Source organism: Lepidochelys kempii, chromosome 5 (assembly GCF_965140265.1).
Source record: "Lepidochelys kempii isolate rLepKem1 chromosome 5, rLepKem1.hap2, whole genome shotgun sequence".
Classification (NCBI taxonomy): domain Eukaryota; kingdom Metazoa; phylum Chordata; order Testudines; family Cheloniidae; genus Lepidochelys; species Lepidochelys kempii.
The window spans coordinates 25605128-25632027 of record NC_133260.1 but is presented as its reverse complement, the minus strand read 5'-3'; the positions used below and the strand labels follow the sequence as shown (position 1 = coordinate 25632027).

At 41.5% G+C, this 26900-nt stretch overlaps 1 protein-coding gene across 5 annotated transcripts; it reads left to right on the top strand.

The window, feature by feature from the left end:
- Positions 1–7391: 7391 nt before the first annotated feature.
- On the top strand, positions 7392–26900 carry CAPSL (calcyphosine like). 5 transcript variants are annotated; one of them, XM_073343753.1, is made up of 5 exons: positions 7392–7469; positions 11590–11726; positions 13250–13427; positions 14268–14477; positions 18652–20583. In XM_073343753.1, the coding sequence occupies exons 2-5, from the start codon at positions 11590–11592 to the stop codon at positions 18751–18753; spliced, it is 627 nt and encodes a 208-aa protein (XP_073199854.1). In that variant the 5' UTR covers positions 7392–7469; the 3' UTR covers positions 18754–20583. The 5 variants fall into 5 exon arrangements, with proteins under 5 accessions (XP_073199854.1, XP_073199853.1, XP_073199850.1 ...); XM_073343752.1 differs by having other exon boundaries at positions 7409–7502; XM_073343749.1 differs by lacking the exons at positions 7392–7469; positions 18652–20583 and adding exons at positions 10661–10768; positions 26413–26900.

Genomic DNA, 26900 nt, shown 5'->3' with positions numbered 1-26900 from the left:
TGAAAGCACCCTTGAATTCTGGGACTTTGCTGACTTTGGACACCAACTTTGACTGGGGTGCAAGGAAAGGAAAGGGGAGTGGCGTGTTAAAGGTACATTCACCTGTTGGACTTTCACACCACAAGGTGGGAAACTGAAGGAAAAGCCTAAGATACTGTAGGGTGTGAGTGTTTACTTCTGTCTTGCATACTTTTGAATTATTGTTGCAGTGTTTTCCCAAATGAATGCAGCGTTCCATCTCCCTTTTAATAAAAGTTTTCTTTTGTTATAGACAGACTCAGTGCTTGTGAATGGGGCGGTATTGCCTTTTGGAGGAATCCAACGGTGATGATGAGTTTTCCCAGTTTTTGGGGTGGGGGCTCAAGCCGGTTCTGTTTTGCAATGTTACGAGGAACCTCTAGATACCCTAGATATTGAACCTGGTCCTTGTTGCTGCCAACACACCCAGGCAGAAGGGTTACATTCTGGGGGGCTATTTAGAAAAGCTGGACGTGCACAAGTCCATGGGGCCGGACGAGTTGCATCCGAGAGTGCTGAAGGAATTGGCGGCTGTGATTGCAGAGCCATTGGCCATTATCTTTGAAAACTCGTGGCGAACCGGGGAAGTCCCGGATGACTGGAAAAAGGCTAATGTAGTGCCAATCTTTAAAAAAGGGAAGAAGGAGGATCCTGGAAACTACAGGCCAGTCAGCCTCACTTCAGTCCCTGGAAAAATCATGGAGCAGGTCCTCAAAGAATCAATTATGAAGCACTTGCATGAGAGGAAAGTGATCAGGAACAGCCAGCATGGATTCACCAAGGGAAGGTCATGCCTGACTAATCTAATCGCTTTTTATGATGAGATTACTGGTTCTGTGGATGAAGGGAAAGCAGTGGATGTATTGTTTCTTGACTTTAGCAAAGCTTTTGACACGGTCTCCCACAGTATTCTTGTCAGCAAGTTAAGGAAGTATGGGCTGGATGAATGCACTACAAGGTGGGTAGAAAGCTGGCTAGATTGTCGGGCTCAACGGGTAGTGGTCAATGGCTCCATATCTAGTTGGCAGCCGGTATCAAGTGGAGTACCCCAAGGGTCGGTCCTGGGGCCGGTTTTGTTCAATATCTTCATAAATGATCTGGAGGATGGTGTGGATTGCACTCTCAGCAAATTTGCGGATGATACTAAACTGGGAGGAGTGGTAGATACGCTGGAGGGCAGGGATAGGATACAAAAAGACCTAGACAAATTGGAGGATTGGGCCAAAAGAAATCTGATGAGGTTCAATAAGGATAAGTGCAGGATCCTGCACTTAGGACGGAAGAACCCAATGCACAGCTACAGACTAGGGACCGAATGGCTAGGCAGCAGTTCTGCGGAAAAGGACCTAGGGGTGACAGTGGACGAGAAGCTGGATATGAGTCAGCAGTGTGCCCTTGTTGCCAAGAAGGCCAATGGCATTTTGGGATGTATAAGTAGGGGCATAGCGAGCAGATCGAGGGACGTGATCGTTCCCCTCTATTCGACATTGGTGAGGCCTCATCTGGAGTACTGTGTCCAGTTTTGGGCCCCACACTTCAAGAAGGATGTGGATAAATTGGAGAGAGTCCAGCGAAGGGCAACAAAAATGATTAGGGGACTGGAACACATGAGTTATGAGGAGAGGCTGAGGGAGCTGGGATTGTTTAGCCTGCAGAAGAGAAGAATGAGGGGGGATTTGATAGCTGCTTTCAACTACCTGAAAGGGGGTTCCAAAGAGGATGGCTCTAGACTGTTCTCAATGGTAGTAGATGACAGAACGAGGAGTAATGGTCTCAAGTTGCAGTGGGGGAGGTTTAGATTGGATATTAGGAAAAACTTTTTCACTAAGAGGGTGGTGAAACACTGGAATGCGTTACCTAGGGAGGTGGTAGAATCTCCTTCCTTAGAGGTTTTTAAGGTCAGGCTTGACAAAGCCCTGGCTGGGATGATTTAACTGGGAATTGGTCCTGCTTTGAGCAGGGGGTTGGACTAGATGACCTTCTGGGGTCCCTTCCAACCCTGATATTCTATGATTCTATGATTCAGGATCCTGAGTCAATACCCCTCAAAGCACATTTTGAGTTTACCCATTACTTCTGGGAAACAATTTTGTTATATTTTGGGGTAATTACAGTTTGTGTAATAGCAGTGTACATGTTAGAGGATTGGTGCAAGGGGATGAATATTGATCCTGAGGCCTGCATTCTAATAATAGGGATATCTGAGGCATTGGATGAATCCATTTTACCAAGTGCCTGGGCAAGTGCACAGTGTGTGGGCAGGAGTTCATCAGGGCGGAGGGTGCCTTTGCAGCACTGTGTGGGTTGCCAGAGGCAGTGGAACCCATACAAGTTCCAAGCGAGACAACAGTAGTGGACGGCATGTGAAAGTTGATAGCCTCTGGAAGCCGCCACACCACCCCCTGCCTCAAATGTAGAGTTTTTAAAGAAGATGTTGGCCTTCTTAGGAGCAGAGGGAAAGATCATGGCTGATGTACCAGGTTTATTGGGCCTTGACCCACCAGCTCCAAGCCTGGGGGATGCAGCCTTCCCCAATGTGAGGGCAAAGGCTCTGGGACCAGCACTGGAAAAAGTTATGCAACACCATCCTGAGTGAAGTCCCTATCATAAATTAAGGTTATTCTCTGAGGATGTGTTTCCAATAGCTGGGGAAGAAGGCTTTGTACTCTGGCTGGAACACACCCCTGAAATGCTGCAAGAATGGGCAGTACAAGATGATAGACACTGCTGTACTAGAGAGTTCTTTTATCTAACACACAACTCTGAACAATGCCAGTGGGCTAAAACAGTGATTTTCTGTGTGGACATGAGACACAATACTGGTAATTATGTGGCCTCCTCAGACTCTATAGATTCTTTATGCTATTCTTCTTTTTTATAGATCCTTAGATTCTAAGGCCAGAAGGGACCATTGTGATCATCTAGTCTGACCTTCTGCATGACACAGGCCATAGAACCAACTCAAAATAATTCCTAGCAGAGATCTTCTAGAAAAACATCCAATCTTCATTTTGAAACGGTCAGTTATGGATAATCCACCACGACCCTTGGTAAATTGTTCAAGTGATTAATTACTCTCACCATTCAAAAACAGCTTATTTCCAGTTTGAATTTGTTTAGCTTCAACTTCCACCCATTAAATTGTTATACCTTTCTCTGCTAACACATGCCAATTGTAAAGCACATATACACTTCCAGTGCTGTTCAGACATTTCATCTATGAATTATGTTACATTTACCTGCCCATGTGTCTTCTGCTAGATTATTATTACTATTAGTTGTCACTGATTTTATCTTATTACAAATTTCTGTTTGGTCCCATTATTGTGGTATCAGGGCTCTTTACTGGGCTAAACTGAGACATTCAAGATCTGACAGGGATCAAACAAATACCATGCACCCTGACTGAGGGCAGCTTTACAGGTATCTAGGAGAGCAGGATTAATCATTTGGGAAGGCTTGAACAAAGAGCTCTTTCTAAAATTAGACAAATTCTTGCTGAGTCCTATTTCTACAGGGAATTAATTCCATAGGTGGCGAACCTGTTACCAAGAGAACTGTGCCAGCACCAGAACTGTAATTGGCTGGCAGACTTGTACATGAGGGATCATCTCTCCATCCATTGGCTACATATTACCACAAAGCTACAGCCCTGACATTTCTAAGTGTGTGCAATGACATTACTCCTATTTCCTGTAGCTTTCAGGGGCTATAAATCTTACTGCTGCACAAGCATGAATGTTTCATGGATTACCACTACTAATAGATAATAATAATAATAATAATAATGCCTGAAATTGTGAAGCTAGGGGGATTTTTCTTCTATGATTTTGTATCAAGACTTTTAAGAGCATATTAGTACTACTTTGTTGGAGATCAAGCAACATACACTATTAGCAGAGTCTGACTTGCAAGCCTCTCATACAAACTCTTTTTAGATTGTAATTTTATAAGCTACTTGAAAACATGTAACAGTTTCATAGCTACAAATTCCTCAGTTAAACATTGTAGTTTACAAAAGTTCTTTCTATCTTAGTTTTTTATAATAGCATCCACCACTATATTAGTATCTGAGCACATAATAGGCTCCTGAGGGAAACACTGAAGGAGAAATTTTCTCCTGTCGTAAAATATTAAACATGTTCATGTAGACCTCTGTAGAAAGCAATAGAGCTTGCCCATGAAGGAAGGCATTGGGATCTGGATGAATTTGTGTTCATTATTAGGGTGACCAGACAGCAAATGTGAAAAATCGGGGAAAGGGATGGGGGGTAATAGGAGCCTATATAAGAAAAAGACCCAAAAATTGGGACATCTGGTCACCCTACTCATTATAGTGAACTTTGGATAGTCCTGTTTACAGCCAGGCATAGAGAGGGCAGGCCGTAGGCAAGCTTCCCAACAGACATGTCAGTGCATCACAGCACATCCCTCTCTGAATCTTGAGCCTCTTCTGAACACCGACTCCCAGCTGTGCAGTGACTTTGTTACATGAGCAAATTTCAATCAGGGAATAGAATGAGATTTTCAGACTCATTTCATTTGTGAGCTTTGGAAAGATTTAAATCCATCTATGAACACACTGTGCCTCTTGAGCTCTATACAATAATTAAAACAAAGATTTTGTGTGGGACTATATTCTCCTTTGGTCATACAGCCATTGTCTGTTAACCCATTGTTTAGGCTACTAGGCTAAGACTGGGACTAGTTTTTTCTGTCCCACTAACACAGTTTGTAATGCCTCCCTAGCTCTGGCCCAGAATCTGCAGTCATGGATTGCTCTTTGAAGTTTCAGGGTAGAAGTTAAGGAGGGTGTTTGTTGCTGCCTAAAGTAGTGAGACTTGCTCGTTGTGAGTAAAAATGACATGACATATGTGCATGCAGAGTTGTAGCCGTGTTTGTCCCAGGATATTAGAGAGACAAGGTGGGTCAGGTGAATTCTTTTATTGGACCAACTTCTGTTGGTGAGAGAGACAAGTTTCCAAGCCTACACAGAGCTCTCTCTCTCTCCAAAAAAGTTGGTCCAATAAAGTATATTATCTCACCCACCTTGTCTCACGCATAAAATATATGGCATGTAATGACTGAGAGTCAGATCCTGCTGGCTGCGGAATGTAGAACTCCCATTGACTCAATGGGAGTTACACAGAAAGGACCAGCAGGGCAGCTTGCTCTTGTTCTCTGCCTGCTCTCGATTGTGTGCAATGGTTAATATATATTTAGAGGTTGTTAGCAAATGAGGAGGAAAATCTCCAACATTTTGGTGAAATCTTTCCCTTTTTTGATGAAAAGTTGGAATTTTCCAGCTGGCTCTGTTATGGACAGAGTCTACAATGGCAAGGCAGACAAGGCAGGTATGATGACATACTTTATGTCACAGCCAGGTCTTACACAAAATACCATGTAAACACTCTAGTAACTATCCAAATTTAGGTTTCAGAGTAGCAGCCGTGTTAGTCTGTATTCGCAAAAAGAAAAGGAGTACTTGTGGCACCTTAGAGACTATCAAATTTATTTGAGCATAAGCTTTCATGAGCTACAGCTCAAATGCATCTAATGAAGTGAGCAGTAGCTCACGAAAGCTTATGATCAAATAAATTTGTTAGTCTCTAAGGTGCCACAAGTCCTCCTTTTCTTTTATCCAAATTCATAAATCATTAACCGGGATTTTGCTTTGAAACCAGGAATGTGCAAACTATGTGCTGAAGGTAGATTGAACAGCAGGGCTCTGGATGTGAATGTGTGCAGTACGTGTGCATTGCGGGGGCACAAGCTGTTTAAAGGTCTGTTCCTTCTGTCCTAACAGACTTGCAACTCCTATTGAAGCGAATGGGAATTTTGCATACAAAAGAATTGCTTTTCTGAGGCAGTGGCTCTGCATTTTATGGGCCATGTTCTCTGCCCATATACATAGTCACCAGCAGAAAATTTGGACTTAAATCTTAGTCTCTGTCTCTATTTATTTTTTAACTCATGCTTTTGCTTTGATACTCCATTCACATGCAACACATGCTTGAAGCCATTTGGGGGCATTCGTAGTGCTGTGGCAGCTAAATCAATCTTCCTTTAGAGGTTTTTCTCCTCTGTCATATTCCCAGAAGATAAATCTGAAAATAAATCCAGAGCTCTCATGGAGGCTAAAGATTAAAAAAAGTTTTACATTGACTTAGAATTAATACTTTTCTAACTAGTGAATGATTAAATGCGCATTGCTTCCTGGCTACACAACAACTTAAAATCAATTGCCAGGTGAAAAAAACAGGCATATTTTTAAGTCTTACTCATTGTGTAGCTTGGTACCAGGATGTACATGTTGATGAAGGACAAACTATCTGTCAGGATGCAAACGTCATCACACTAGTGTTTGTGTGCAGCCTAAATCATTTTCTGCTCTGGTAATTCGTTCTTAAAGTCTGATCCTCTGCTCTTTACATATCCCACACTTGTATTGACTTTAAATGGCTTGCATTGCCTTCAGTGGACATTTTGAGGGGGTTCAGGAAGCTATTGCAGGAGTCTATCAGCCCTGAATATAACATTGCTGGTTTACTGGGTTGATTTATTTTCCAAACACTAGGTCTCTACTGTAACTTATGGTAAATAGAATAATTGTGTCTAAACAGAACGGAGCATGATTTTGTATCATTCAAATTTTCTTTTCAGTTTTCTTTTTTCAGTGGATTAATGAAATCCCAGGATTTCCTTATACAGATTCTTCTTGAATAATTCTTGGAAATAGTGAAATAATCAACTGCAGAGAATACGTCTGCACCTTGATTTTTGTGGAACCAAAATGACTAATTATTTATTACTTTCTCTCATCTTATTTGGACACAGGAATTACACCAGTGAGTTTTTTTAATCATATCAAGTCTTGAAGAGATGTAATTTTTTACAAATGCATGTTTAGATAGAGCACTATCTTGTAATCTTTACATAACCCTTTTATTAAATAGGGAATTTGGATGGGCAAAGAAAATGGAGTCAAACCCTCTATTATTAATCCATATGCTGCAGGAAGATCTGCATACAGCCAGCATGGGCAGAAAGGAGAAGGGTGAGGCAATTTAGAAGATGAAAAGAAGAAAAAACCAACAACAAATCTGCTAATCGCACAACACAGGCACAGCACAACTACTCCTAGCTGGTGGCTCAGTCAGTAAGGGAAGGTTTGGCCTGTCACAGCGACCAACGTCTCCTTGGAAACACAGGAGGGTAAACTCCAATCTCCTGAAAAAGTGGGGGCTGGGATATGTAAACAAGTAAAATGAGATAGATGGACAAGGAATCCCTCCAGTCAGTTTGGGAGCTTCCTAGAGCCCTGCTTCAGTTACCATGAGCCATCCAATCAAAGCAACAGGGGTGTGACCTGGAGGAGAGGAGGAGGAGGTGGTGGGGACAGAGACAGGACCAGTTTTCCAAGCTGAACGAGAGAGCGTCCATAGTTTCAGGTAGAAGTAACAGGTTACAGATTAACATTAAAGGTAAAGAATTTAATTTAGGAATTTAAAGGTAGGGGACTGGGGAATTCAAACATTGCAGTTATATATGAGTCTATGGTTTCAGAAAGTCATGCTTTTAAAATTGCAAGTAAGAAACTTGGCAAACAATTGTGAGGTTTGGACGTTCAGATTATTAGTAGGGGTGCTATTGGGGAAAAAAACAAACGAAAGAGATTGGCATGAGTTTCAGCTTTTAGTCTCCATGGAGTGGGACTCTTTGGGACAGGGACAGTGTGTAATTACGTGTTTTGACAGAAACTAGCACCTTGTGGGCACTACTATAATCCAGAGAATGATGTGTTCTTTCACCTTTCATACCATGCACTTTAGAGTTTTTCAGAGAAATAAGGCAGGGGTTTTTAACGGGTTCTGTTGAGCTCAATATAGGGGTAACTGGGTGAAAAGTAATGGTATGTGATATACAGGATTTTAGAATAAATGATCTAATTGTTCCTTCTGGTCTTAAACTCAATGACTCTAAGGGTTAGGCATCCAATTTTCATTATATTTCAATGGGATTTAGGTGTCTAACTCCTTAAAGTTTCTTTGAAAAATCCAGCCTGAAATTTCATTTTTATTTTTACAATACAAATAAATCTTATTTTATTTTTACTCTGGCCAATTTATGTGAAGCACCATAGCCAGTAAAAAGTTAACTCAGGCAACTGTAATTGCTAAAAACTTTATTAATTAAACAAATTAATGACCATGTTGTCCTTCTCTTATGGGAGACAGCTGATGATGTTGTACAGTTGGGGTAGGAAGCAAAGACATATGAGATTAGTAGAGTGCCTTTTCCTTGCTTTATCAATGGCTATTAATGCATGTTTATAAGGCACCTGTAGAGCTGTTGTTTAGCATGTCTAAAGAGTTTATAGTCACTAAATCTTTTAGTAATCATGCATATTTTTAACCTTCAGAACTCCGGGATAATAAAGTTATGTGTTACCCATAAATCCTTGCCCGCTCTGTTACCCCTTTTTGTTTTATGTGCTACATCAGGAAGGCAGTGTTGTAGCAGTCATGTGATTTTTGAAATATCTACAAGGCTGTGAATTCATCACATGCGCAGAAAGAGGTCATACTACTGCGTGGGCCTGGAAGATCTACCATAGAGAACAACTCTGACCCATAATGTGTCAGATTTAGAAGGGCTTTTCTATCCTTCTCTATGCTACTATGGAATAAAACAAGTGAAACAAAATGTCTAGTGTAAGGTCCTGATCCTGAAGATTCACTAACATGGACTCTGCATTTGCATAGACCTCAGTGGGAATCACATGGACATATCAGTGTCTCCAACGGCAGGTTCATGGCCTAAGTTGTCATATTTATTATTCATTTGATCAGTTTTTACTGTGCTGTTACTTTAATCCAGTTTCTGCTGTGAATGTAAAAGGGCCAGATTTATCCCTGGTGTAATTCTACTGATGGTTGTGTCTAAAGGCACTGATTGCAAAGGGTGTCCCAATAGCCAGCAGACTGGATTGGCTTGTCTGTGGAAACCTGGTTTAGCACTCCCCCAGGTGCCACAGAGGTCTGGGGAGCAGAGTAATTAATGCTGCCCTACCCTTACACCGTCAGAGAGGAGAAAAGTGATACAGAATAGGGGAAGGGAATGTGAAGGGCAGAAGCAGCAACTCCACTCCTATTTGGAAATTCCCTGAGCGAAATCAGCTCCTGCTCCATGCTCACTCCAGTGTATACATGGAGAACGTGGCATAGGCACAATATGAGTGGCCTCATGAAGAAGCCATGCTGACACTGGGGATGAGGCCAGATGCTCTGCAGAGGGGTGCCTCTGGGAGAGACTGGAATTTCCTTTCCCCACGGAGGGTCCAATTTTGGAAGCACCATAATTTATTGCAAAATGGTATGATGTGGTCCTAAATCTTTCAGGTATCTCTCACCCCTCATCAGACTGTTGCTATGCCCCTTGATGGGTCACAAGACCCATAAAAAATATAACACTTATATTATTTTTGGAGATTTGCATCCATCACCCATTCAAACATAAGTTATTTTAAGTATCGGCTAGTGGATACTTTAACAACAAGCAGCTATTGGCTTTGCTGCGATCATGTCTTTCAGAAGATGATGGTCTTTTTGTTTTACTTTGACTTGGCTCTATAACCTTTGTCCATTCAAAGATCTGGTGCTCGATCCTGCTCCCACTGAGGTCAGGCAGAATGTTGCCATTAAGGTGAACAAATACAGGATTGGTTGCTTTATTTGCTACATATTGGGAGTCTGTGAAAAGGGAACTTTAGGAGGTAGCAGTGCATTGAAAGCAATATTTTGAGAGGAGGGGAAGGATAAGGAGTTGTTTAATTCCTCTCATGCTAATGTCTTAGTAGTGATTCAGAACCGGGCTTCTTGAAGGAATGTCCATGGGTTCCCAAAGACAGAGCAACAATCCTCAATAGGGCAACAAAAGTGCACTTCCTACAGGACTTTAGGGCTTTGTCTACACCGTATACCAGCATGATGAAGCTGCACTGGTCCTAGCAATGGCATAAGCAGTAGTGTAGACAGGGTTCAGGCATTTTTACCATCAACTTCTCAACTGGATACATGCTGCAGGATGTATTCTGTTGTTTTGATATATGTTTATTGAATGTCCAGTAAAGATTTTGAAAGGACTATAGTCCTAGCGTCCTATATTACCTGTAAGTCATATCCAAGATGTAAGTGTTTTCTCAGTGTAATGTGTTAGTTATGCAGAAGAATATCTTTGTGAATAGAATTCAAACAATTGATTTCTTCAGCCTTATCAACGTGTTGATAATTGTGGTGCTGTGAAATTATGTAAGTGTGTGCAGGCCTTACAAGTTATAGTAATATTTAGCACTTGCATTTTTAACTATAAATGTTAAGAGCTGGGAGGTGGAATTACCTCTGTATACAGCATTAGGGTGAACATGACTGGAATACTGTGTCCAGTGCTGTCCACAATTCAAAAAGATTGTTGAAAACTTGGAAAGGGTTCCAAAAAGAGCTACAGATTGTTTTGAGGTCTGGAAAACATGCCTTATAGTGAAAAACAATAATTTCAATCTATTTAGTTACTCTATCTAAGAGAAGGTTAACAAGTAACTTAATCATGGTCTAAAATCTCTAAAAGAGATTTCTGATAGTAGACAGCTCTTTAAGCTAGCAGAAAAAGCATAATGAGATCCAATGATTAGAAGATGAAGCTAAGCAAATTCAGACTGGAAATAAGGGTGTGTACATTTTTAACTGTGAAGGTAATTAACCATTGGAACAACTTACCTGGGGATACGATAGATTCTCCATCACTTGAAGCCTTTAAAACAAGACATGCTATAGCTAAAACAGAAGTTCTGGACATGATGCAGAAATTATTGAGTGAGGTGTAATGCAGAATGTCAGATTAGGTGCTTATAATGGCCCCTTCTGGCCTTGAAATCTATGAATTGTGTGATGTTTGTAATGAATGTTGTAATATGTGTTGTTGTTATGAAATGTTGGAAATGGATCCCTTGAACAAGAAATGGTTTGTAGCACTAGTAGGATCCACCTGGTTTGGCTGCCTGGTAGAGTTAGTAGAAATAACTTTTCATTTCTACACAGGGTCCTACAACCTCAGACCTGTTATAATCCTATACAATTGCTAAATATTATTGTTAAATATTTGCTCACATGTGGAAGTATTAAGCTTATCTGAACAGCCTACATTTGTGTAGGTTTTTGCAGCATACCACACAGCTACATTAGGTTGTCATTTGTCTCAGAGAGAGAGCTAGCATTTGCACATGGTTAGTATAGATCAGACTCTTGCTAGCTGTTTATTTCCTCCCAAGGGCAGCTTGTATTTCCAGTTTTGTGCAATGATATTTTTGACTGATAATATCAAATGGCCACAAAAGTCGTTCATTAACAAGCAGAAAGCTCTTACAAGTGAAGTATTTGTGCAGTCTGAGGAAGTAAGATAGGTTTCGGTATTCAAGAACATGTTTTAAAGACCGTACTTGGTAATCAGTGCCAATCAGATAAAGCCTTTTTCAGCTCTGTGAATCTTTGCTAAAGGGGGAAATTCTTGTTCTAGATGCCTGGTACAGCGAGGCATGACCGGGACATGGCAATCCAGGCCAAAAGAAACTTGGCCAAAACCACAGACCCAATTGAGAGGCTTCGGCTGCAGTGTCTAGCAAGGGGGTCTGCAGGCATCAAAGGACTTGGCAGGTAAATCCAAGAAGCCAAATACATTATTAAAGCAAAGAACTTGAGTAATAAGATGCTATATCAATACGGCTAAAATGGGCCTAAGCTGCAAAATATCAGCTATTGATTGAAGTCAGTGGCAAAACTCCAACGGACTTTCATGGAGCCAGGATTTCAAATGCTCCAGAGTTCAGGGGTGTTTGGATTTGTGAAGTGCAACTGCAACTCCAGTACTATTGTTTTCTTCAAAGATTTTTCAATAAAAATGTAAAACTAACCAACTAAACAAAGGTTTCAGAGTAACAGCCGTGTTAGTCTGTATTCGCAAAAAGAAAAGGAGGACTTGTGGCACCTTAGAGACTAACCAATTTATTAGAGCATAAGCTTTCGTGAGCCACAGCTCATGCATCTGAGGAAGTGAGCTGTGGCTCACGAAAGCTTATGCTCTAATAAATTGGTTAGTCTCTAAGGTGCCACAAGTCCTCCTTTTCTTCTTTCAACTAAACAAAAGAGAGCAATGGAAAGAACAAGGAATTGAAATTAATGCAAGCATCTGCATTGCCAACATCAAAACAAAGGGATGGAAAGGTACAAGGGCCAGATCCAAATCCTTATTCTTCAGTGAAATGACACTGATTTGTACCTGCTGATGGTCTGGACAACAAGCTTCCTGCTTTGCACATTTAACTTCTGTTTTCCTATTTAAAATTTTGATATGGGACAGGGCTTGGGTGTGAGGTAGGACCATTAGACCAAAGTGCATGGCTATAGGATCAGTGTGCACTAGTTACATGTGTATATTAGTTAATGAGCTCACAATGGAAGTGGACTAGAAAGACAAAGGAAGTATTATTATCCCCATTTTACAGATGGGGAAGTGAGGCACAGAGAAACTAAAATGACTTGCACGCATGGCCAGACTTCCTTTGTGACCCTGGGCAAGTCATTAAATCTGAAAATGTTGCTTTAGTAATTACATGATACAATATCATGTATGAGTCATGTTCTATCACAACTGCATCTATGTGTCACCAATTTTAATGTAGTTTTCTGTTTAGTCACTGATTATAATTTTTTCTCCATCTCAGCTGAGTTTGACAATTCTTTCAACCATTCCCAACGGCTATGATTTACCAGACGGCTCAGTTTCAATACAATAATAATAATTATTATATTGGGGTTGGATTTTTAAAAATACTTGTATACTTCCTTTACTGCAGTCCTATTTAAAAGTAAAACATCTTCCAACTACCATCTTAGCAGTTTGTGTTTTGTGAAGGTCACATTTCATGTTCAGAGAGAGGGAATGGAAAATAGGTCTTGCCAAACTGACTAGGTGGGGTAAGCAATGCTGATTGACAGGCATTGCTCATTACCACCTCAATACCGCCTTTTCTCTGAAGAGACTTTACGAAGAGGAAATGTTATCCCAATAAGGTGTCCCTTTCAAGTCCTAATAAACTGTCATTCTTCTATGTAAATTCTGCCTCTTGTACTACTCTCATTCTTTATTTTATTTATTTTAAACACACATTTTTCCACAGGGTATTTCAGATTATGGATGATGACAAAAGCAGAACCCTTGATTTCAAAGAATTCTTGAAAGGGTTAAATGATTATGCCGTGATGATGGACAAGGAAGAAGCTCAAGAGCTTTTCAGGATCTTTGATAAAGATGGCAACGGAACAATAGACTTTGATGAATTTCTTGTAACGTTAAGAGTAAGTTTCCAAACAACGTGCTTTTTTGTTATCTAAATGAGAAAAATCCTGTTCCATGACTAGCTAAACAGTCAAGTAATAGGTCAATGCAGTTCTATTTTATCAGTAATACTGGTATCTACATAAATATCAAAGGGACAACATCAGTTTGAAGAATTTCATTTCCATCTAAAAATGAGAAAGGAAAGGTGGTATTTTGGGTCAGTCTGTGGACTGGGAGCCAGGGTTCTGGGGTTCAGTTCTAGGGCTTTACTACAGACTTCCTTGGGAAAATCACCTACTCTCTCTAGGTCTCACTTCCCTATCTAAAATGGGGATGATAAATGTCCTTTGTCTTGCTTGTCTGCTTATGCTGTAAACTCATTAAGGCAGCATGGTCTTCTCTTTGCATGTGTTCATATAGTGCCTAGCACAATGTGTGTGTGTGTGTGTGGGGGGGTGTTAATCTTGGTTTGGGCCTGTAAATACTACTAAAATACAAATGTAAAAAAAGAGAGATCTTATACCTATTGTTGTTACAAGTGAAATCTAATATGGAGAGAACAGAAAGATATTCTAAAAAACATTTGTACCTGTTTTTTCAGTTTGTTTCTCTACCTTTGATAGAAGTCTGAGTCCAATCAGTTGCACTATTTAGTCAATGGTGAATGGCATTTCCTGTCTCAAGCTCTTGTCCAACAGGATGACTGTCACACTCTTCTCTGGGTAGCATTTATGTGCACACCATGTCCCAGGCTCTCTGAAAGTGGGTTTACTAGTAACAGCAGCAGCAAAGCTTGAAGCTGAAACTGGACAGACAGCAGACAGACATAGGATTAATCTGTTAATATCTGCTTTCAGCCTCCAATGTCTAATGCCAGAAAAGACATCATCATGCAAGCGTTTCGGAAGTTTGACAAAACCGGTGATGGTATTGTAACCATTGAAGACTTACGGGGGGTGTATAATGCAAAGCATCATCCCAAATATCAGAATGGAGAATGGACAGAAGATCAAGTTTTTAGAGCCTTTCTAGATAACTTTGATTCACCGTATGAGAAAGATGGGAAGGTAAGTGGAATAGCACAAGGCAACTGAAGGGCGCTCCATTGGAAAACAAGCCCAATATCCAACAATTAAAAGCATGTACAGCACATCTGTGCCGTGCTTATTGATACATCCTTTGCATTAATAGTAAAATGGATGTACAGCCATGAGGATAATGTTCTTTTGTTTCTTTCCCTCCATTAATACCCAACTGCTTTTTTAATGCAGAGACCTATCTTTTTGAATAATTTGGGCAATCGAAGTATAGTGGGCTAAGTCCTGTGTCCTGCACTCATTGGGTCAGGGCTCTGTTACCTGGAGTGAAGGATTGGACTGGAGACGCTCTGCAGCTGCTTCTGTACCTCTGCTCTACCCACGGCACAACTGTGCCAATGGTTGGTGGTATCACGTAGCAGCAGATCCACTGATTTCACCTCTCCAGCCTGCCTGTGTCACACCCCCAAGCCCACTGCATATAGAACAAAATTTGACCATATGCAAAATCATAGGATTTGGGGTATTTTTGTAGTTACTTGTGATTGATTTGCAAATAATGGGATACGGCATCAGACTATGCATTCCACCTCAGGGCAACAGCACACTACATAATTAAGAAAAGTGCAATTATTACTAATAAACAGGCCTTGATTTTCAAACCCCTTGTGAGGAGAAGATTCTCCACCTGCTAAAAAACTACAATGCATGGTCTAGTTTAAGCACAGAGTCCCTGATTCAGGAAAGCATCCCTATTCAGGACAGTATTTATGCATGTGCTTAGCTTTAAGCACGTGCTTAAATAACTTTGAGGTGAATTGGCATTGAAGTCAGTCATGAATAAGGAGATGGACTTCATAGAAGATTAGGATTGGAAGAGACCCCAGGAGGTCATCTAGTCCAACCCCCTGCTCAAAGCAGGACCAACACCAACTGAATTATCCAAGCCAGGGATTTGTCAAGCCGGGACTTAAAATCCTCTAGGGATGGAGATTCCTCCCTAGATAACCCATTCCAGTGCTTCACCACCCTCCTAGTAAAATAGTGTTTCCTAATATCCAACCTAGGCCTCCCCCACTGCAACTTGAGACCATTGCTCCTTGTTCTATCATCTGCCACCACTGAGAACAGCCGAGCTCCATCCTCTTTGGAACCCCCCTTCACGTAGTTGAAGGCTGCTATCAAATCCCCCCTCACTTTTCTCTTCTGCAGATTAAACAAGCCCAGTTCCCTCAGCTTCTCCCCATAAGTCATGTGCCCCAGCTCCCTGATCATTTTTGTTGCCCTCCGATGGACTCTCTCTAATTTGTCCACATCCTTTCTGTAGTGGGGGGCCCAAAACTGGATGCAATACTCCAGATGTGGCCTCACCAGTGCTGAATAAAGGGGAATAATAACTTCCCTCAATCTGCTGGCAATGCTCTTACTAATGCAGCCCAATATGCCGTTAGCCTTCTTGGCAACATGGGCACACTGCTGACTCATATCCAGCTTCTCATCCACTGTAATCCTCAAGTCCTTTTCTGCAGAATTGCTGCTTAGCCAGTTGGTCCCCAGCCTGTAGCGGTGCATGGGATGCTTCCATCCTTAGTGTAGGACTCCACTCTTGTACTTGTTGAACCTCATCAGATTTCTTTTGGCCCAATCCTCCAATTTGTCGAGGTCATTCTGGACCCCATTTCTACCCTCCAGCATATCTACCTCTCCCCCCATCTTAGTATCATCTGCGAACTTGCTGAGGGTGCAATCTATCCCATCGTCCAGATCATTAATAAAAATGTTGAACAAAAACGGCCCCAGGACCGACTCTTGGAGTACTCAATTTGATACCAACTGCCAACAAGACATTGAGCCATTGATCACTACCCGTTGAGAACGACAATCTATCCAGCTTTCTATCCACATTATAGTCCATCCATCCAATCCATATTTTTTTAACTTGCTGGCAAGAATACTGTGGGAGATGGTATCAAAAGCTTTGCTAAAGTCAAAATATATCACATCCATTGCTTTCCCCATATCCACAGAGCCAGTTATCTCATCATAGAAGGCAATCAGGTTGGTCAGGCATGACTTGCCCCTGGTGAATCCATGTTGACTGTTCCTGATCACCTTTCTCTACTCCAGGTGCTTCAAAATGGTTTTCTTGAGAACTTTCTCCATGATTTTTTCAGGGACTGAGGTGAGGCTGACCGGTCTGTAGTTCCCTGGGTTCTCCTTCTTCCCTTTTTAAAAGATGGACACTATATTTGCCTTTTTTCAATTGTCCAGGATCTCCCCCATTCGCCACAAGTTTTCAAAGATAATGGCCAATGGCTCTGCAATCACATCAGCCAATTCCCTCAGCACCCTCGAATGCATTAGATCTGGAGCCATGGACTTGTGTATGTCCAGCTTTTCTAAATAGTCCTTAACCTGGTCTTTCACCATTGAGGGCTGCTCACCTCCCTATACTGTGTTGCCTAGGACAGCAGTGTGGGAGCTGACCTTGTCTGTGAAGACAGAGACAAAAAAAGCATTGAGTACTTCAGCTTTTTCCACATCATCTGTCACTACGTTGCCTCCCCCATTCAGTAAGGGTCCCACACTTTCCCTGACCACCTTCTTGTTGCTAACATACCTGTCAAAATCCTTCTTGTTACCCTTCACATCCCTTGCTAGCTGCCACTCCAGTTGTGTTTTGGCCTTCCTGATTACACCCCTGCATGCTTGGACAATATTTTTATACTCCTCCCTAGTCATCTGACCAAGTTTCCACTTCTTGTAAGCTTCCTTTTTGTGTTTAAGCTCACCGAAGATTTCACTGTTAAGCCCAGCTGATCGCCACATACTTCAGTGCTTTCCTGAATTGGGGCCAGAGTTTGGATTTTTGTTACCACCTGTGCCACTAATTGGTCTTAACAATGTTTTTTGCACTTTATAAACACTTTCAACACACAAACATATTTAGGAAGTAAATATAATTGTCCCTACTTTACAAAAGCCCAAGGTCATAGAAAAGTCAGGGTCAGAACTTGCATCTCTTGTTTCCAAGTCTTGTGCCTAATCCTCTAGACCACAGGTCCTTCTGAACAACAAACTTGACCTCTCTGAGCTGGAGTCTGATCTAAGCCACACCACTGTTGTAAACTCATGGAGCTTCCAAAGCTTCCTGTTATTTGAAACAAGGACATGTCCCCTGACATTAGCAGCGGGGATCTGGGCTTGCTTTTGTTAACAGGTGGTTTCAGATAAGCGAAATTCATATAATGGAGCTGGTAAGGATGTCTGGCTTAGTGAGCAGAACTAATTTGTTTTAGCCAATGTGCCTTAACACTGAGCTTCAGATAAAAATCACCTTAGCAAAAGCACCATAGTCTTGCTGAGTCAACCAAGCTTGGGAAGCTGGATGCTTGTTTATAATAAGTGGAATAGGCTTTAAGGTCCAGATCCCCCAGTTATTGAATCATTTTAGGTGTCTCCCAAACACAAGACTGGAACAATGACTGGGAGATATCTTTTTTGTAAATAGCTTTATTCAAAGTACTGTATAAATGGTCCAAAGATTAAAACTTCACAAAAACATTTATATAAATGAAGGATTGGAAAAATATTTCTCCACATATAAAAGGTCAGGCCAATTTAAAAAGTGGATAGGCAGACTAGTTGCTTTTGTAAATGGTTTCAACCCAGAAATGCATATCAAAATAAACAAAACTCAGCTGGGATTTAAAAACTGCTTTCTCTCTTTTAGTCAGGTCTACTCTGAAGAATGGCATCTTTAGCTTGATAAATGGATATAAAACTACAATCTCCCAATAGCAGCAGGAACCCATTCCAATTCATTCATTACAATGTAATGAATTTGCTGTCCAAATTCAGATGAGTCAAAGAGAAAATTAAATGGCAATAGTTGTCTTTTTGAAGGACGAGAGCTTCACTGATTCTGTCTTTCAGTTTTCAGGGAAGATGAGAACTAATTTCAACTAGGTTCACATAGGGAACAGGACCTCTACATTTTAGGACTTTCCACTACTGAAGGAGTTACACCTTCTTCATTTTCCCTCCTGTCTTAGGTTCCTTCCTAATTCAAGATAACTTGAAGCACAACAAGTATATGGCTTAAATCTTGCTCATTTACAGATGTTTATTTACATATAGTATGTATGTGTTATGACATGAAGAATGAAGGTTTCCTTTTCTGTTTTAAAATTTTCTACTTTAGGTTACAACAGAAGAATTCATGAACTACTATGCAGGAGTCAGCGCTTCAATAGACACTGATGTCTATTTCATTATCATGATGAGAAATGCTTGGAAATTCTAACTGTACATTTAAGGAAACAAGACATTATTTCCAGCTGCTTAGCTCCACATGATTAAATATGTGCATAATAATATGGTCACGTTTCCCACAATAGTACCTTGTAGTCACTGTGCTGATTTCAATATATCAGAAGAGACAATACTCACTATACCACATTGTTTTGGCAGGACCATGCTGAGCTGATGGACATCATAGGCTAAGAGGAGATTTGGTAGCACTGCCAATAATCACGCCCCTCCCTTTTCCTCCTGCTCCCCTTCTCTATGTTGTTTCTTCTCTCAGATGAGTAACCAGTTTCTCCTCAGACATGTGTGCTAGGCACCTTTCATTCCCAAACATGTTTCCAAATTCATGGCATAAGCTGCAGCTGTGTTTCAAAGAAGGTACCATAGCACCAGAGCAGAGGATTCTGGGATGTATATACTTAGTATAAATGTATAGGCATTTTTGTAGTATGTATACTGTCCTAAAGCTCCATAGATTTATCTTCCTTCTTTTTCCTTCTATTCCTTTATCAAAGTCACCAGAGGGCATAGATGCTTTACAATGTTCTCTTGTAACTATGCAATTGGAATACCTACCAGTGCTCCACCCAGTGTCTATGCTGGACCTAATCTGAAAGACTATACATATTACGAAGATACTTCTCCTGGGAATTTTTTATGAACTAAAGAACTTCATAATCTTATTTTTTCTTGGCTTTGCTGTTGAAAAAGACTGGACATTAATTAACTGGAAGAGATAATAGGACTCTCCTGTCATGTCAGTGTCTGTGAGAGCTGATGTCTGGTCAGCTACCTGTGAGAAGAAAGGACGGTGAGAGAAGGGGCCTGTCTGAAAGCCATACTTCCTCTAATTATCCTTGCTTTGGTTCCTTTTCTCATTTCTCTTGTGTCAGTTTGTCTTTGTCCCAGAGTAAATTGTTGTCATTGTGTAAATGGTTTACATGAAGCAGAATTTACTCCAATTAATTTGTGCCAGTGTCATATACTTGTGTTTTCAATCTCTCTATCCTTAGTAAAAGACTTGAGGTTTTGACAACAAATCGAGCCATGTTCAGAGCCAACAAAAAGTGCTATTGGCCACATTTTCACAAGCGCTTAACACCCAGAAGTGGAGCTCGATTTTCAAGAGCTCGGCTCTTATTTACATACCAAACTAAGTGGCCTGATTTTCAAAAGTTCAGTGTGTGATTTTGAAAATCTGACCTTAAATGTCACAATGGCAGTTAGTAGCTACTGAGCACTTAAAATCTGGCCCTGAGCTATTTGGAAACATGGCCTTATGGGATACATACTTGCTAGTTTGTTTCAGTATGACCTATCATCACAACAGTAGGTATCTGGAATTCCTCACCACAGCTGTGCAAAGTCAATGTTTGCCTTGATCTGGTAAGACTCTGCACACTTGCGTAAATTAATAACTATGGAAGTTGGTGTAACTGGAAAGGGAAATTATTTTGATTAGATAATGTGTCATCAAGGAAATGAGGACTCTTTACATAATGTGATACTGTTGTGGACCAACAAATAAATTCATGTACGTGAAGTAGAAAGGTGCCTTACATGAAAAATACATGTGCCATTTCACATGCTGGCAGTTATATGTAGCCACTTTCTTATTAATTTATTTATTGGGTCTGTAACAGGTATATTCTATACCTTGCACATTTTAAATAAAGATGTAACGTTAGTGGGCTGTGAGAGTCACAAAGTGAAAAATGATCCCACTCTGGCATATAATGTATCTAAAGACTCCCAAAATCCACAGTGATCTGTTGTGCTGACATTAAATCAAGTGAAGTGAAAAGTTTTGTCTTACTAACCTTAATTCTTGACCAGATTGTCTGTTTAATACTAACCATATAAAATTCTAATATCTATTCAAGGCTAAGTGCAATATGCCTTTTCAAACACAAATTTTTGTTTGTAAATTGGATGAAAAGCTCTGACACTGCAAAACGTATTGTCCCTGATCCTACACTATTAAAGTCAGTGGGAACTTTGCCATTGACTTCAGTGAGCAAAGGATCAAGACCATTGTGATTAATGAAAGATCACTGCTTTGAGATTAGATTTCCCTTCTCTTTCTACACCAACCCTGAGTAATAGAACTTTGTGCAGGGAAGTGAGTGAGGTGAACAGGGACAGAATTGGTACATCCTATTCTGCAGAGAGCAGGACTCTGTGGCCGCTATTGCAATAGGCTGAAAACCAGCTGACCTCCCTTTGGATTCTCTGTAAGTAAGTTCTGGGCCACTAGGGCACATGGTCCCTCCCCTGCCACACCCTTTTTTCTGGAAGTCATTACACATGAATAAAGAACCCTGAAAACTTCCCTGGAACTGTTACTGATTCTAATCCCTCTGGCAATGTTCCCGTTCACTGCAGTAGAACCAGGCCCTCAGTCCGCTTTTTAAATCAAAACTTGTAACTGCAGAAAAGGTAGATTGTATGCGGAGGGGGAAAAAGAGCTGAGCTGAAATATTTTTTTACCCTCTAGCAAATATAGTAGAATTCAATGGGGATCTCTACAATAACAAATATAGTTTTATTACAGGTATGCAAAATCATACAAACAAGCACAGCACATTGGCTGCTAAATTGAAAAAGTTATATACTAAGGACCCGACGCAGCCATCCTTGACCTATGGATAAAACTTGCATTGACTTTAACAGAAGTTCAGTGTACAGATCAAAGGCAGTGTGGACCTAAGGGCTTGAGTCTGGTCTCAGATGCCATTCTAAATAATGCTGTATGCTTGGAGCCAGCAGCAGTGTCTAGCACTGTTGTACACTGTACTGTAAACAGAGATAGTTATAAAATTGCATTGAATGAAGTTGAATCCATTAGACAGCATCTGTTAAACTGTAGTTTCTTGTGCACGTTGGTCTATATGAAGTAAATACTGAAGAGATGCTGTAGAGAGGCTTGTGTGGCTGTATCATATATCTTCTAGAGCTTGATGCTGCAATAGGCACGGCAGCAGTTATTAGAATATATGTGGTAATGCACACCAGTTTTATCTGGGATTAGAATTAAGATTCTAAAATGTTATTTAACACTTTGTTCCATCGCATAATTTCTCATTTCTGATCATGAAACTCAAGCTACACCGCATGGTATATAAATTGTAGGGAACACCTTAGGCCGAAGCATGTAGTGTTTTTGATCGGTATATGGAATGCCTATTGATGCCAGCAGGAGCGATGCATGTGGATCAAGGGCAGCATAGAATCCTAAATTGGAACACAAGCCGCAGTTGAAAACCATTGTAAACAATGAACTCTGTGGTGTCCTCCAGTCTGTGCAGGGGACAAAGGAGCAGGCATTCTGGCCGCATGTTACGCTGATTCATAGAAACAGCAGTCTGCTCTCCTCCCTCTGCCTGAGCCCATAGAAGCCCTCTGGTGCAAACAAGCACCATGTGTTTGAGCTCCCCTGGTGTGTGAGAGGTAGAGATCCAGGGAACAACCACTCCACGGAGCATATTGCCCAGGGGGAAATACTTTTACAGGCAAAAAACACAGCAGAAGTTAATGCTAGTGCAGGCAGACTTAACTTTCATTCTTCGCCTTGTACCGCTGTCAGAGATGAGAATGATAAGCAAATAGAGCAGTGGGAGTAGTGGTTGCTGGGCTGCTAAACAAGCCATTCTACCTGTGGGGTGGAAGGAATCGGAAATTACATTGAGAGGCTAGTCATCCACATGGGAGCCCCAGCATGTGCAGGTTTGGAGTCAGAATTCTCCCACTGATCCTTGGTTCTTATTTGACTGACTTGCCATACACCCTAATTCCTCAACCATATCAAAACTTCCACTTCATTTTTCCTCTTTGTTAGTTTGGTTGGGGCCGGGGGGTGGGCAGGAAGAGAGAGAGAGAGAAACATTTGGGCTGATATGATCAAAAATCCTTGTTTAATTCACATTAACCTCATGAAGCCTGCAGTTAATATGTAAATCATAAAGTCATTCCCGGTTCAAGATAATTAAGTTCTGAAGAACTGGGTAACTAAACATATTCCTAAATGCAGATTGAGAATCTGACACTCTGGTCTGTTTGGGCACCTTTGTGCCAGTCTCCTCACACAAAACTGCCTTAAAACTGGCAGATCAAGCCAGTAGAGATTTCCCCTGCATATGGAAAGCCTTAGCTGGTGTGGACCCCTCATAGGGGCTCCTACATCACCCGCTCCTTGCGTCCAGCTCAGGAGGTAAGGCTGGGAGAAAAAGGATTTCCTAGCAGTCTGTGGCAGATGCAAAGGCACTGGTGGCTGATAGCAGGCAATAGAGAGGTCGCCGAGATATTCCTGGACACGGGGGGTTCAGTGATATAGCATAGGGAGATCTGTTACAATTGGCCGGACGTTTCTGGAAATGAGGGAGTCCATTTGTCAGATGAAGGTGCTGACATATGGCTCCAGGATGTGAGGGAATGGATTGGACAGGAATTGTGATACCAGGCAGTGTGGCAGGATTTGGGAGGGGGAGTGACCAAGCTAGTCACTCAGGTGAACCTACCCTGCGTTATGGGTTATATGATAAGGAGCCTTGTAACCCTGGTGCCAGTGATGGGTTATATGGTGAGGAGCCCGGTAACTCCCCCACACTGGAACCAATTAAATGCCTCGTATAGGAGAGTATGGGTGATGAGTGGATACTGCCCCTCCCTTGTGTTAAAAGTTTAATAGAAGCTGCGGCCTGCCGCTTGACTCCAGGAATGTGCGTGTCCTCATTCTGTAGCTTCAATACTTTTGGTAACTGAAAAACAATTCTATAGCAGTAAATGAGCCCAAAGCCACAAAAGGATGTAAGCATTGTGATGTTACAATTCACAGCACCTAACTTTTTGGGTGCCTAGAAAATTACAGAAACAGCACTATGATCCACAAAGCCTGCATTAGGCACCTAGGTTCCGAAACAGTGAATGGGGGGAGATAGGCAGCTAAAAATGTGATCCAGAAAGGCAGCATGCTGGAAGGAGCGGCCTAAGCTAGCCAGTAGGAGATACTAACCAGAGGCAGGGCCAGATGTACACCTTACACACCCCAAGGCACAGCATCTTCAGCGCCTTCCCCCTGCATACAGGGGACCTTCGTGTTGCACACAGTTTTCGAGAGGTAAGGTGCCCCTTGAACACCGGCGACCCCTTGGCACGTGCCTAGGGTGACCAGATGTCCCAATTTTATAGTTCCAATTTTTGGGTCTTTTTCTTATATACACTCCTATTACCCTCCACCCCCGTCCCGATTTTTCACACTTGCTGTCTGGTCACCCTACATGTGCCTACTGGAAATCCGGCCCCAACCAGAGGGGTATGTGCTAAGTCCTTAAGTCCAGGCTGCAGGGAAGTGACTATCTCTGCTTGCTATTGGTGAACCAGGGGAAGATAGGCGGCTAAATGCGTGTGGGTCCCGAAATAAAATAGCTAAGGGGGGGCAGAGGTGGCTCTCCCTTAAAACCTTTAGCTTACTGGTTAGCTATTCACCCACGATATGGGAGACCCTGAGTTCAAGTTCTCCCCACATGGGAGGCAAAAGGGATTTGAACAGGGATCTGTCACCTCTCAGGTCAGTGCTCTAACTACTAGCTTATAGTCATTCTAACTCTTTCGCTGGCCCAATTAATATTTAGTTTTTCAATGGCTTAACTAAAGTGGAACAACTTCAATAGGAAAGATTGAGGGAGCCCCACATCAGAACGTTCCATAAGCACCCCCGCCCTGCTCCGCTATTTTGTGTGCACTTACTTGAGGGATTCGATTCACTACGCAGCCTCTGAGCACGCCTACCAGATCAGGCCCTTGCATGTGACTTAGGCTGCCAAATGCCCGTCTTCCCCAGTTTGCTAATTGCTCTGGGGCTTAGGGGGAGATAGGTGCACAGATGCCTAGACTGAGTCAGCAGCATGCATGCACAGAATCAAAAACCATAAGTGTCCAGAGAATGTTTACTGTAAAAACATAGGTGCCAAGTGAGTTTAGGTGCATACAGGGTTAACCAGTGGTAGACTACAGTGGTGCCTAAACCTGTGACGTAGGCTCCAACATACCTCCATGGATCGCACCCATGACATAGAACAGGGGTCAGCAACCTATGGCATGTGTGCCAAAGGTGGCACAAGAGCTGATTTTCAGTGGTACTCTGTTGCTGGCCTGGGGTCCTGGCCGCCGGCCCCCTGCCAGCCCGCTGTCGGCCTCGGTGAACAGAACCCCACAATTAACAAATTAACTATCAAACCCCACCTGTTTAATCAGAGGCCAGCGGACGGAACCCCAGACAGGCAGTGGGCTGAGCGGGCTGGGGTTCCGGCCGCCAGCCCTGCTCAGCCCACTGCCGGTCTGGGGTTCCAGCTGCCAGCCCCTTGCCAGCAGGGGTCCCAGCAGCTGGCCTGGGGGCATTGGAAAACTCAGCAAGGAAAAGCAAGGGCAAGGCTCACACTAAACTGCATTTTAATTTAATTTTAAATGAAGCTTCTTAAACATTTAAAAAACCTTATTTATTTTACATACAATGATAGTTTAGTTATGTAATATAGACTTATAGAGAGAGACCTTCTAAAAACATTAAAATGTATTATTGGCATGCAAAACCTTAAATTACAGTGAATAAATGAAGACTTGGCACACCACTTTTGAAAGGTTGCCGACCCCTGATGTAGAAGCTTAGACATTGTGAGCCAGATTGTAAAGGTATGTAGGCGCCTAACTCACATTGATTTCAATAGGAATTAGCAGCAAAATACCTTTAAAAACCTGGCGCTGTACATTTTATATTGAACCTAGCCCTGAAGAAGGAAAATACTTTTTGAAATGAACATGGGCACCGCTCTGCTATTGATCTGCATTCAAAACGCCCATTGACGTCAGTGGAAGTTCTGCCTGAGGAATGGTGGCAGGATCCCATTAGCATTCAAAATAGGGGGGTTGAATAATTGAAATTTTTATGAAAAGTGTCTGCTCTTCACAGAAAAAAATGATATTTTTGTTACAAACCAAAAAACCACCAAAAACAAATATCTGGGCTAAACTCCAAAATATTTTGGGTTGTGGCCAACATTTTTCAGTATTTGAATTTGTGCTGATTATTTTTTTTTCATTTTTGACTAAATTATTTTTGAGGGGGAAAACATTTTCGACCAGCTCTAGTTTTATACTATAATTTCTGTTCTTAAACTATTTCTAAAATATATTTTCTCTTAATTGCTCCTTTTGAAAGGTACTGGGTTGCTGTTCTAACCTTATCATTTCTTCTCCATATTCCTGCTGGTGGTGGCATTACTATTGGCCCACTCTACTCTATTGTGATGTCTGAGTTGTGAATTTTATTCCTGTCTTGCTGTGGTTAATAACATCTGGTAACTTTTCTCATATTCACCATTTCAGGACAAAATGTCCTGCTCCATTTCTCATTGTAGGAACTGGGAGTGTTTCAGACTCTCAATTTTGGTACCTATGTGAGCAGAGACAAGCAAAAGTTGCCAGTAAATATGGATTTCAATATTGAAATAGTTGACAATTGGACATAATCAGACAGAGCTGAATGATACTAATCAAATGTTTAAAACATTTTTGGAATGTGTTAAACTTTCTGATTTGGTCTATAGCAGTGTATGGTGTCAGCATGGCAAGTAGTTAACTTTGGCTTTCTTGTTTTTAGGTGACAAAAGATGAGTTTTTGAACTATTACGCTGGAGTTAGTGCATCTGTGGATAGTGATGCCTACTTCAATCTGATGATGAAGAAATCCTGGAAACTATGATTTTTGCTGTTACTACTTTTTGCATCAGAGACTGTAAAGAAGTGCAATGTTTTTCAGGAGTTCAGTGTGGGTTTGATTTGTTTCCAGCTGATTCCTTGGGCTAGATTTTCAGAAACATGCAATGACATTGCACCTGCAAAATCAGTGGTTTCCCAATTAAATAACTCAACCCTTGCACATGCTTTAATATTTTCAGTAGGGGGCTCATAATAGGCAATTAACAAGCAGGGCTTAATGACAGTCAAAAGAACAGCGTGAGCTGGAGATGTGATAATCTATTTAAGCTGGCAATTGCATTTTCAGTGTAATCGCTTGTCTGTTGTATGGCCATTTATTAGATTTGTAATGTAGATATTCCTGACATATATTAAATCACTAATTTTTAA